The sequence below is a fragment of the Mugil cephalus genome, chromosome 10 (assembly GCF_022458985.1).
Source record: "Mugil cephalus isolate CIBA_MC_2020 chromosome 10, CIBA_Mcephalus_1.1, whole genome shotgun sequence".
Taxonomy (NCBI): Eukaryota; Metazoa; Chordata; class Actinopteri; order Mugiliformes; family Mugilidae; genus Mugil; species Mugil cephalus.
Genome location: NC_061779.1, coordinates 12,134,064 through 12,147,531, shown reverse-complemented (window position 1 = coordinate 12,147,531; position 13,468 = coordinate 12,134,064). Strand labels below are relative to the sequence as shown.

Here is a 13,468-nt window from a genome sequence, read left to right as displayed (position 1 = left end):
TTTCACCCTCTTATCCCTCTCCTCAACATTTCTTCGCACTGCATCTTCATTCTCTCTCTTCCCTTCTCTCTCTCTCTCTCACTCACTCTCTCTGAATTCTAGTACAGCAGCAGAGCTCCGCCTAGTCTTCATTCATCACTACATTGCCACCACTGGTAGCATTCAGCGTCACTCTGCCACTTGCGTTGTCAAAGCTCTCCCTCCAACGTTTCTTTCAACATAAAGTACGTCAAAAACACACAGAGCGCTTGTTAAATTTAACAGAAATTAGTATTTATGCTCATATTTACCTGATACTATCGCAAATACTGCAAATAACGCAGTGCACTGTTCATTCTCAGTAATAACAATGGATTTTGCCTTGAACAGAGATTCTCCGCGACATTTACTTCAAAGACTTGAAACATCCGAACCCATTCATCTCTCTCCACCTGCCTTTCATTTGCTTTGCCTCTTTTAACAATTGTCCCTTAATACACTGTATTGGTCACTTTGTAGCCTTCATTCTTTTATTCACAGGACTGTGCCCTTTCTCCCTCTTTCTCAATCCTTCTGTCTACCCCTTCCCTCATCTCAAGCCTTATTTGTCTCTCCGTGGCTCCAACTCTCTATTGCTTTTCCTTCCTCATCTCCCCCCCAGCCTCTCCTTTTCTGTCCCCCTCACTATCGAAACAACGGCTTGTTGACGGCTTTCCAATTACTGCGGGGACTGAGGAGCTGAGATGGCTGCCGCATGTTAATATCGGAGCCCTGACTCTGAACATCGGCGGCGTACATAGAGGAGGTGTGGGAGGGTTGAAGAGGCGGAGAGACGAGTCTGTGTCAGAATGACACAGATGTAACACGGATCTCTTAAAGGATATACATTGCAGAGACTCTGCCTCCTTCACCGTTAGACCTCTACCACCCAATACAATTACGGTGAGGTTGTGTACACAGCCTGACCCCAGCTGCTCCGTGAAATTGAGCAGATGATAGCAGGGTAGACACATGTTATCAGACAGAGGGGAGGGTGGACCTGGTTCCTACTCCTTTCATGCCTTTAACTGACTTGTTTTTGCTGTTGCTTAGTTGAAAATTTTGAATGAGATTTTAATCACCACAGAGTCAGAAATTCAAAATTAATTTCATAGTTCTATAATTAGAAAAAAGTGAATATATTTGATCCTTTTTATTTATATATTTACTGCTTGCTTTAAAATTCTAATATCAGATTATAGAGAATCTCACTAGAAAAATTATTTCTTTTGGATGCGTTTCTTAATATTGACCAAGTTACTACTGCAAAGACTGTATTGTTGTCTCCACATTTTTGTTTTCATGCTATTCTGGCTGCAACACACTTTAACAGCTCACTGGAGGAGTGTACCAGTGAGCATCTTAAGGTCACTTTGAAATTAGACCAAATGAAAGCAGAGAGGAGAGTCTTCTTCTTTGTTGTTATAGTGACCAAATTTTTATTTTTTTTTTAAAAATGGATTTCTTGCTTATCTGCTCTCAAGAGAGACATGTCGAAGAGCGTACTTGAATTTCTCCAGTGTTGGATGTATATTTGAAAAGGTTAAATGCTGTTAACACTTTACTGCTGGATATCGGATGGAGAATTGCGTTGAAAGTAATCGATATATCAGTTTTACTCCAGCAGGATGTTCATTCTTTTTTCCTCATAAATAAGAAATGCGATGTGTTTCAAGTGTAAACATGTCCCTCCCGTGATGAATTTAAAGGATGATATAATTAGCCGTTCTTATATGCAAAGTTGTGGTGCTGCCTATTTTGTTTCACTGTATCCTTTTCTCTTTCACTGTGCCTCATTAAGAGTGGCTTCAACAAGATACAGATGTAGGATCCATTACACACACACACACACGCATGCACAAGTTTGTGCACACATACACACAAACTTCTAATGCAGTCTATTACAAAAGCTCCATCGTTTCCTAGGACACCAGCCCTGCCTGTGTAACGATGGCAACTGTCAATAAAAGAAAAGAAAATATGGCCAACAAATACCTTGATAAGTCAATCCTATGAAGTTTGATCCCTATAAGAGTAGGAAATATTTACCTTAAAATACATGCCCTGATTGTTATTTATATTTATTGTTATCTCACTGAAAAAAAGGTGCACTGCAACTATCAAATGTGATTACATTGACTCACCAGTGAGTGTGACATTGATTCCTGGTAGTATTATAACAATCAAAGTAAAGGGTTACTAAAAAAAAATAAGATGGAAATGTACTGTACACTTTTCCCTATTATAAATATTGTATGAGAATTAAAAAGAAGAGTCAGAATGAAATAAAAACATCAACATAAAAGCCGCGTAGATGTATAATGTATCTAATATTTAGGCTGCACAAAGCAACCGACTACTAATGAAGTGCCTTCAAGAGCAAATGCTTGTGTGCCGACTATCAGATGCTTAATTAGGACTAATGAGCCCACTAAAACAGGTTAACATTTGAATAGCTTGATAATAAGACTAGCTGCTTCACTTTGGCTTTTATTGTGAAATGCCTACATAACTCCAAAGATGCAACAGCAAATGTCATTCAATGCCACTTTCACAGATGCTATCGAACAAAGCTCCTTCGGCGCAGCACTTTCTCACATGACTGCATTGTCTACTCAGGTAAATGGCTTTTTCCTCAAATAGCCCAGCTCTCTAAGGTGAGATGAACTCATTATAAACACAGTCATAATCAGCATCACACTTTGCATCCTAATGATCATCAGTTTGTCCTTGCTTTGTTGCACATGAATGAATAAATGCTCTCTCATTCTTTCTTGCCCAATGTGGGCGTGTTTATGGCTATCAAGGTGGAAGCAGAATGTAGGCTCTGCTCATTGGGCAGAACATATTGAGGTCTTGAACACCAAATCTGTTTGTACATAGACAGCTTATGTTCTGCAGAGACTTTACCATTAAGCTAAATTAGAAGAAAGGGTCAAACTGCTGCTCAATTTGCGATGGGGGAGGAAATCGACTAAACGAACCACTTGGCTCAATACGCTAGCAGCACACTAAATATTACCACTTCACATTTTCATGATGCCAAGAATCTGTTCTCTGCTGGGGCTTTCTACTGATCAAGCTACAGCTGCAAGGCTTAGAAACTGTGTAGAGCCCTTGTCTTTATGTTGGGCAGTTGGGCCAATCTCTACAGGTGTGTGATAAGGTGTTTGAAGTTGCTCCAGCTGTAAACAATTTCAAGGTGTTTACTGACAAGGTCCCATAGGGTGTTCTTTTGGGTGTGCAGAGGGAATATGGAAAGTTAAAGCCCTATTCTGAGCCATGTCAGTCCTTGAATACAGCTACTAGAGAGTCATAAACAATCCATTCACAACTGAAAAGAAAGAATTGTGGCCTTGCTCCCAAGTGACCCTATGAGACAAAATACTTCTATTAGGTACACCTTTTCAATTGCTTCTTAACACAAATAGCTAATCAGCCAATCACATGGCTGCAATTCAATGCATCTAGGCAGCTGAAGTTCAAACTGAGCATGGGGGTAGGAAGGGGATTTAAGTGAATTTGAACATGGTATGGTTGTTGGTGCCAGATGGGCTGGTCTGAGTATTTCACAAACTGCTGATCTACTGGGATTTTTACACACAACCATCTCTAGGGTTTACAGAGAATGGTCCAAAAAAGAGAAAATATCCAGTGAGCAGCAGTTGTGTGGATGAAAATGCCTTGTTGATGTGAGAGGTCAGAAGAGAATGGGCAGACTGGTTGGAGATGATAGAAAGGCAACAGTAACTCAAAAAAACACTTGTTACAACCAAGTAATGCAGAATATCGTCTTTGAACACACAACACGTCGAACCCTGAAGAACATGGGATACAGCAGCAGAAGACCCCACTGGGTACCACTCCTGTCAGCTGAGAACAGGAATCTGAGACTATAGTTCACACAGAGTGACCAATATTGGACAATAGAAGATTGGAAAAACGTTGCCTGGTCTGCGACGGGTCAGAATTTGGCATACACAACATGAAAGCATGGAACCATCCCGACTTGTAATAACGGTTCAGGCCGGTGGTGGTGGTGTAATGGTGTGGGGGATATTTTCTTGGTGCACCATGGGTCCCAGTACAAATTGAGCATGGTTTAAATCACCAGATCTCAATCCAGTAGAGCACCTTTGGGATGTGGTGGAACGGGAGATTCGCATCAGAGATGTGCAGCTGACAAATCTGCAGCAAATGCGTGATGCTATCATGTCAATATGGACCGAAATCTCTGAGGAATGTTTCCAACACCTTGTTGAAAGTATGCCACGAAGATTTAAGGCAGTTCTAAAGGCAAAAGGGCATCCAACCTACTAGCAAGGTGTACCAGGGGTCTAGATTGACAGTCCTTATCAACGTGGTAATGATACGCTGTAGCTGTACGTGTGGACTGTCACGGTGAAAAGTGACCTGAAAGTGAGGTTCTCTTTTGATCCACATTTCAACACCTCCTTCATCATCTGTGGTCATGAGCTCTGGGAACTGACAAAAAAAGCAAGAAGGCAAAATTAGTTTCCTTCACAGGTTTTTGGGCTCACCCTCAGGGACAAGGTGAAGGACTAAGATATGCAGAAGGAGCTTGGTGTGAAACCTCATAGGCACATCAAACTGAAGGGGACCCCAAGGCAGACATGCTTGAGGGATTACATATCCAATCTGGTGTGGGAATGCTGTGGAATCTCTCAGGAAGATCTGGAGGATGTGGCTGGTAAGGAGAACATCAAGGCGCATATGATTACCAAACTGCCACCACTGCGACTTGTACCAGAACGAAGATGAGGTAGAAGATGCTTGAGACATTTTTTTGGATGTGTGTTTATCATTTATGGCTGTCACAAATTGAATTATTGGCTTTATTTGTTGAAGACAATAAATGAAGACAAGGCTCTAGTAAAAATCTACATTACCTGATTCTTTTTCAACAATCAAATATAGAAAAATTTACACATTTTCACAATCTTAATTTCAACTGACATAACAACATGTCAGTTGAACATGACACAGTGACACAGTGAAGATAAAGTTCCACTTGATGCTAATAGGCATCTTCTGGAAAACTGCATACCAACAATTAATTGTCAGTATGTAATTTCCAGACAGAAAGTTTGGTATAATTAACTTGGCCTCAAAACAGCACCTCAGGCATTTTGGCTTTGTGCTGTATTACAGCCCATCAATGCAAATGTGTTATTGTGTCATAAAACAGTGGCAAAGTGAAGACATATGTGACACATCACTAATGTATTGTTAAGTTGCATAAGAGTTGGGCTGTTTGTTGCCTTTATTTTAACAATACGCGTCAGATTAAAATATCATGTGGCTGATTTAATGTCAGCAAAAGCAGCATTAGTGTTTTAAGTAAAGCCAGAGGATAAATGGTCAAACAAATCACTATTCAAGATCAATACCACAGTTCCACAGTCTCCACAGGTAGGACAGAAAAGGCTAAACTCTCTGTCTACTCATTCCCTGTGTCTCCCTTCTCCATGTGCTCCGGCCCTGTGGCAGTGTTAAGACACCGTGGATAATCTTCCCACCAATAGCCACCGGTGTGACTAATGCAAAGAAAGGAGGAATAGGGGTCAAAAAATAGGCAAGAAGGAGACATACAAACACTGAATTGAAAGGTAAATAGAACAGGACACCCTTCTGTTGGAATTTAGCCCTTCTACATAACACAAGTGGTTATAATACAGGTTGACTTTCACAAGGTTGCGGCTATCGTAAATGTTTTCACCTGATATACAGCAGACTGGTAAAACATCCATTTCCCAAATACAACTGGAAAGAAACTTGGCTAAAGGTGTATGTTGTGCTCAGCAAAATAATATACCCTCATTCACTCATAAAATGCAGAAACAGTTAGTCTAAAAGACGCATAAGCGTTAAAATTTACAATTTCTGACACTGGCAAGACAATGCCCCCTTGTTGTTTTAATTATCTCTTTGTATCGACAACACATCAATGGTAAGTAGCCAATTAACCTCTCATGAATACTATCTTTGTTCAGATAAAATCCTGCCATTTTATCGTATTAAAACTTAGCATCACTCTTTATGATACTGTCTAGTGAGCCAGCTGAGGGAGACTGTTATACCCACACTTCTGACCTCCTAAGATCTGTTGTTTAGATAAATAAGCCTGTCTTATCTATCTGTATCCTCTTTATTGTCTCCATCTAAACTTTCTGCTGAAGGCTGGCCAAGCTACGGGGCGCTGGCAGCAGTGCACACTTCTGACGAGGACGAGGACGAGGCGATGGCGAGTTCCACAGGAACTTGCTGGAGTCTGCTGATGGGCGGGCTGTTGACCGGCCAAGCTAATTTCACACTCCCCTGGCACCCATAATGCCTCTAGAGTTACCATGGGCATAAACAGAAGGTCAGAGCGAGGAAACAGAGAGAGGGAGGGAGAAATATAACAGAAAAAAATATTCAAGGACAGCATCAGTCTCACTTGGGTGCAGGTTCTGGCCATGGAGACCAGCTGCTCATTTGGGACTTTTTATAAATTTTCCTCACTTTAATACACAGTGTAAAGGTAACGCAAATTAAATAACAAGGTCTCAACTTTCTTTCTACCGAAAGTCCTTTTGGTCAGTCCACAGTAAAAATAAAACCTGCCAAAACCTGACAAAATAAACCTGCCTTCATTTTCTTTTTTCCCCTTCCATCTTTTGCCCTCTCTTTTTCTGAGTGTAATCAACTTTGTTCACCATGAGCACACTGACAAAGCAAGATGTGTGTCTCAGTCGGTCAGTACATTTACATACACGTGAAAAAAACTAATTGCTGCCTTAATCCGACTTTAACTAAACCTTAGATCTCCTTATTCAATTAATCGTACTTTAGCTGGACAACGCGTGTGCATGCTCCACAACCACTGCGCTGGTGTATGACCCCAGAACAAAAACATCCAATAAAGCCAGTCGCAGAAGAAGAAGGTAAACAGAGTCGTCAGAGGAACCACCTGAGGGATAGCACATTTTATCTGCACCAGAAGTAGCACGCACATTACCTACGAGATTAAAAAAGCTGTATTATTATCCATCTTGTTTGAAATGCTGGTCTGCCCCATGAATGACTCTTGTTTATTATATGACGTATTAGGTCAACCAGTGTTGGTACCAGATGTGCTCGCCTTGAGTGTCCAGCGCTTCCAGATGACATCACAATGTAGGGGTACTGACGTTGTGTCTTATAATTGATTGGACAACAGGAAGAAGTGGAAGCTTCTTCTTAAATCCCTTAGTGCCTAATATACAAATGAATGGATTGAACTCGAATTATTTTGACATTTTATTACTTTTTTTAATGAATAATGTGCTGTCATTATATTTTTATTTTTTTGTGCATAATTAAAAATGATAAATAAAAAACTTAATCGCGCAATCTCTTCCAAACATATCGTGAAAAATATGGTACCTACTCCGGAAAGGGGGCTGTATTAACCTGCTGAAAAGACACATATTGCCACCTAGTGTAGAGGAGGAGGACATGGTCCCATCAGTTATTCGAATTTCTCCACTGCATGTAAACTGGGACAAGGACCATTCAAAAAGCGAATTTTGAGTATAGCTCAATGAAGCTGCGCATGTGGACACATTTTGATGCCAGTGCAGTAGCAGATATAGCAGGAGGAAGGTGTACTTGAGAACATAACATAAAAATCAGAAAGGTGAGTTAAATAATACGCTGCCACTTTTATTAATGAATTAAAATAATTCCTGATACGATATACTACACAAATGAATACTATACTACTATATACTATTTGATACTGGAAGACGTATGCAAATATGTTAAGCTCCTAAGCTTTAGATCTCTGATGTGATGTGTACATGGATTTTATGTGCTTTAATAAAGAATGTGTATGTGTGTGCAAATGTTTAATAGCGACAGAACGAAAGTTAAAAATGTGTGCAAGAGCGGGAGAGAGAGTATCTTTGATGGATGGAGTAAAGTGACAGGAGAGTATTAGATGAGTAGAGCTGGAGCAGTGTCTGTGATGCAATTCCCATCAGCCATTAGACTGTTGCACACAAACACACATACATTCACATATAGTGTGCAGCGTCTGCGATGTTGCGCTGACATATGATCACAATAAAAACCTTAGCAAACCAAGTCTCAGTAAACCAGTTTAATCTTTCGCTTCGAGATATGATCGGAGACCCAGTTTACTATGCAGTTTGCTCTAATGGTTCAGTGTACACGGGGGGAGATTTGTTCCAGCACCCAGCAGCCCCGCTACATCTGTGGATTTATGTATCAGTCGACTGACAAGCTGTTTTGAACTGAGCGGCTCATCCAATGACATTACTCATATCTTTAATTTCAGAATGTATCCACTGTCTTTCAGTCTCTCTCTCTCTCACACAACTTGACATCCACACGCACTCACAGACTGGCAGTCTTCAATTGGTCCCAATGGCAATCATTATTAGCCCCTTTCCATCTGCCTATCTCCCGCCTGTGCAAGCAGCTATGAACACAGTCATGTACACATGGCCACACGTACATGTTGAGACACAAAGGCTCACACGGATTTCAAGTATGTTATTTGACTCTTTCCTCCCAGCAGGACGAAAGCGTGTTACATAAATGGGGCTGTTTGTTCATGGCTGACTACCTAATCATGCCCTAACACCTGGGCTGCACAGGCAGCCGCATCGAATGCCATGTGCCCTCATACAGATCAGCACTTCAGCCCGTCACTATAAATGTGATGCCATTTTAAAAACATGCATTTTTATTTTCATATCATCGCCTACGTCTGATCGAGGTGACTTCACAGGGCAGTAAAACAACTTTCACGTGTGCCAGGGACTGACGCATGAATAAATAAACAAGATTCTGCCCTGACTGATGCTATGTCATGTTTGTCACCAGTAGCAGACGGTAACAGATGGAATAAGATGCAGAATGCTGCCAGGTGACTAACAAGTGATTCAGTCAGATCACATAGTGCTTTATGCTTTTTGGAAATTCGGGTTAAATATCAAAGCGGGTATAAAGTCACAAGGCCGATCACAGATTAGCTATTTAAAGTGAAAAGCAGCCAAGGCTGGCAAGAGATGTAAATTAGGAGTAGGAAAAGAGAAAAGAGCTCTCTAATGAATGTTTTTAGGTGAGTGTCACTGGTGCTGAACTGAATTCAAAGTACAGACCTGAGTCTTCCACGAGGGCCATGTCCGTGAGGGTAGCCGTGGCTGTGGGAGCGTCTGGGTATTGGCTTGTCATCTTCATGCATGTGATGTAGTGAAGGTGAGCGGGAATGGGAGGATCTGGAGCTGCCGGTACTCTGTAGACTGCTGTCAGGGATCTCTCCATGACGACTCTGCATAAAGCAGACAAAGACCAGTGTCACATGTAAACTGTTTTTAACTAAACTACAAACTTTTTTTAATCCCCATTCCTCTGCAGTCGCTGATAATTCCCACATCCTCATGCGCACACACTTGCCCATCTCCGCTCACCTCTCCAAGGCTGCTGTGCTGTTGCCCAAAAGCCGGCAGGCTGCGCAGCGAGGGGACAGGGGAGTGACCCTGTCGGCCACGGGCTTCTCGGGGGGCCTGAACGTGAATGTGATCGTGGTCCCCGTTCAGGTTGTTGTCACTCGCGGAACGCAGCAGGGAGCGTGGAGAGGGCAGGGGGCCAGGAATCACACGTCGACGGTTAGTGTAGGAGGGGGTCTCCCTGAAAGGCACTTAGAGGACAAAAAGACGAATGTTGACCCAAAAGCATATTTTATAACAGAACGCAGAATGCTTTCATGGGGAACATCACACAGCCTGTGAAGATGTGTATTTACACATATATGAACAAACTTTTATAGAATCAGATACATGCAAGTGGCACAGGTGGAGGTAAAGCAAAAGCTTTAGAGATGAATTTATTAATCCAGGGTAGAAACTCAAAGGATCATGGAGTGGCTGATAAAAAGTAGGAACTGCCATATTTGATCATGAGATAACCAAATACAAAACAAGAAGAAACACTATTTAATAATGAGAACGTTGGATTCTTAATATAGCAGTGAAACAATAACAATGTCTTCAGGGCTATGGTTGGGTAAAATAATATGGATGTCTAGTGTAATAAGGAAGGGGTAATAAATTCCACACTTTGATTCATATTTTATTTTAACTTCTGCTGATTGAAGAGTGTGGTATTACACCTTGTCCACACCAGATGGCAGAGTTTTCCTTTATGTAATTTCACAGATAAACCCCTCAACTCAGCAAGAAACCAATAATGGTCTGAAACCTTTTCCAGATTCCTTACATTCCCATCGGCTTTACTTCATTTCCGCCACCTATTCATTTCCTCTACCTCGTCATTTCCTCAAAATGTGATCACCTTCTAAGAGCCACTACACAATCCAGCCCCAGTCTGATGTCTGTGCGAGTCTGCGTTCATGTTTAAACCTGCATCGCTCTGTGGGGGTGGGGGTGTGTATGCCCACTGATATCAACTTACCAACATCTGATGCTTTGTGGACCTTAATAATTTCTGCCAAATCAAAGTTTCCTGCTATGATAGCCACCTAAAAGAAAAAGTGCAGGGAAGGGAAATGGGCGAACATGTAAGTAACAAAATTACAATGAGGAAGAAAAATACACAAATCAAAAGAATTAATGAACATAATTACATCCCATTTTTCCGTCCCCAGTCTCTTAGACATGACCACCTGACCACAGTACAGCAGAGCGAATGAAAACCATGTGGCAAAAGATTTTAGTAGCAATACCTTAAGTCAGTGTATCAACATTTCAATTAGCATTTCAATTAATTAAGCTCTGACATGTCGATGAGTATAATACACACAATAACATACACTGTTTCTGGATACCACACAAACCTGAAAAGCAGTCTGGCTGTTGTAGTTCTTTATCTCTTTATTTGCCCCCCGGAACAGGAGAACTCGTGCACAGCTATCCTGAATGACAACAAAAAGATGAATGTGCTTGATTAGTCACTGGACTTAGAATACGCAACAACACACACACAAACACATACAGCCAAGCTCACACAAAGAGTGACGTATGGGGTTCTCAAGGATGCCATTACCAAGCTTCAAATTGCCCTGTCAATTAGAAGTGGTTCGTATGAAATTGATTCAGCTACACTGTTTGTATCAGTAAAGATGTACATTCAAACGAGCAAGGACTAAGACAACACATTGTGTTACACTTGTGAAGCTGCTGATGGCTGCATCACAAGTGCTTGTCTGAATGCTGCAACAGGAAGGTGAAGAAACGGACATCCCTCGCTGCCAGGGAGCAGAACAAACAAAAAGCTAAACTTAATGCAATTTGGATATGGTGTCAAATATCAAGTGGAGCATAATAATTTGTGCGCCATGCAGTGTGACAGTTATTGCCAGAGGCAACAAGCAACTTCTTTGATCACCTCTAAAAAAGAAACAAGCTTAAAAGAGTGTTTGAGAATGACCCTAGGAGAGGTGGCAGTGTAAAAAGAAAAAGAATAAGCTTGGAGAAATCCTTGGGGCTAAGCATGAATTTGTTAATTTCGGAAATAAAACCAGTTCCGTGTTTTTCTTCTGAAAACTGCAACATAGAAATCTTTACCGAAGTCACCGGTGACAAGGAAGACACGACTCCCATCCAAACTATAGTACAAAAACACAGTGTATTTAGTGTGTTGTAAAAAATTACTTCACTCAAACCACCTAGAAGTTGTGTAGCAGCTGTTGTACAGTGCAGTAAAAACAAGAAAAACAGAGTGACGTTAGCCCGGCAGCCCTCACATGGACACATGTGGTCGATGAATCTACACTTGGGCTTTTATGCCCGAGGGTGGCCCATTTATGCACAAAACAATATATGGATATTCTCTTACATACACGCAAAAAAAAGTGGGGGAAAAAAAGGTGTAATTGTGAACTACTCAATACAGAATATATAAAAAAAAAAGACATGCAGATGAGCCAACCAAGCCCCGTAAGAAAACTGTTGGCATTAAAGGGTTCAATACATCATAGAAAGACAATGACTATAAAAGGCGTCTGAAGAAATCGAATAACACATAAATTTAATATATAACAATAAAATGGAATAATGTGCACTCAATTTAGTCTAGTGCCAGGGACACATTTCAACAAAACATACATCCTTATTAGTTCACCAACACACATTATTGTGTAGGACATTATCCATATATTGTTTGTGTGCAAATGAGCACAGCCACCCTCTGGCAAGAAACCGTAGATTGATAGACAGACTTCTGTGACCATGTGGCGGCTGGCTGAGGGTCGATACGTAATTTAACACCGAGAGCAGAATTAATAGGACGAGTCTTTTCTCCACAACGAGCACAATGACTCTGGTGACTCCTGTCACCACTGATTCACACGTTTCAGGGACACACACAACAAGACTAATTGAACATGTGGTTCGGTTAATAACGTTCATGTGGTTTTAGGGTTTATGCATCAAGCCCAGTGTGTTTGACAGACTACTCGTGTATGCACTCAAGCACCCTCTTCTGGTAAATCTCCTATATGTTACAGTATGTAGTTGCATGCGCAGTACACACACACACACACACAGTGTAAAGTGTCATAATGATCATTTTCAGAGCTACTCTCTGTGAGGAGCTAACTATGCATGACTTGTGTGTTTTATTCAGATCTCTGAGTCCATGTGTCCGCATATTTAATCTCTTTTGTTGGGCAGTATGTCGCCAGTAGCTCTGTGATTTTTACCTTTTTAAGTTATTGTGTCATTGGTTGTTTTTGTCTGACTCGTTCTTGTTTTTCTGTGCCTTGAACCAACCGACATGATTTTTGGTCGTTTTTGTCTTTTTGTGCTGCTTTTGTTTAGTTTTTTTTTTTCTGGACTTTTAGTGTGCGGCTGTGGAGTTCAGAGTGAGCCCCGAGTTTCTAGTTGAACCTCAGAAGATGTGCTGGGGAAAGTGAATGAGTGGAGGAGGTACAGGTCGGTGGTGCCATCTGTGCTCATGGGGAACGTGAGGCCTTTGGCAGGAAAATGGATGGACTGTGTGCGCTTGCTGGCACCCAGAGAGAGTGTGTCGTGAGCAGTGCTTTGTGTGGTGAAGAGACCTGGGTGCATGCGGACCACAGTGCGTCTGTGCCCGGCTCCCGGACTCTAAAGGTGGATGGAGACGTGCTCCTGAGCGTTGAAGCGTACATCCCTGCCCGTCAGTGGACGAGGAAACAGCATGTGACATGATCCATGCCACTGTTGCTATGCAACTGACCAAACAACTGGATCACCTTGGACACAGTTTTACCAACTACTTTTATACACTGCTTTCTATTTCATTTTACTAGATAACACTTATTTTATATTTATTTTACTTGTGGTTTCTTTTATGTGCTACTACTATGATCGAGTAATTCGTGGATCATTAAAGTCTGTCTAAGTCTACGATATAGAAGCGTCACCAGACAGATATAGTA

The 13,468-nt window shown here is 41.4% G+C and overlaps 1 protein-coding gene across 10 annotated transcripts in view; it reads right to left on the bottom strand.

The window, feature by feature from the left end:
• The window catches only part of shank3a (SH3 and multiple ankyrin repeat domains 3a), a 131,439-nt gene that overhangs the window by 56,860 nt on the left and 61,111 nt on the right, over positions 1-13,468 (bottom strand). For all 10 annotated transcript variants that reach the window (XR_007113519.1, XR_007113518.1, XR_007113520.1 and 7 more), the window contains 4 exons: positions 10,886-10,963; positions 10,504-10,570; positions 9,501-9,730; positions 9,192-9,361 (listed from right to left, as the gene is read on the bottom strand). Coding sequence is in view for 7 of the 10 variants with exons in the window: in XM_047595644.1 (XP_047451600.1) it covers positions 9,192-9,361; positions 9,501-9,730; positions 10,504-10,570; positions 10,886-10,963 (545 nt within the window). In the remaining 3 variants the exon portion in view is untranslated. The remainder of the gene's footprint in view (positions 1-9,191; positions 9,362-9,500; positions 9,731-10,503; positions 10,571-10,885; positions 10,964-13,468) is intronic.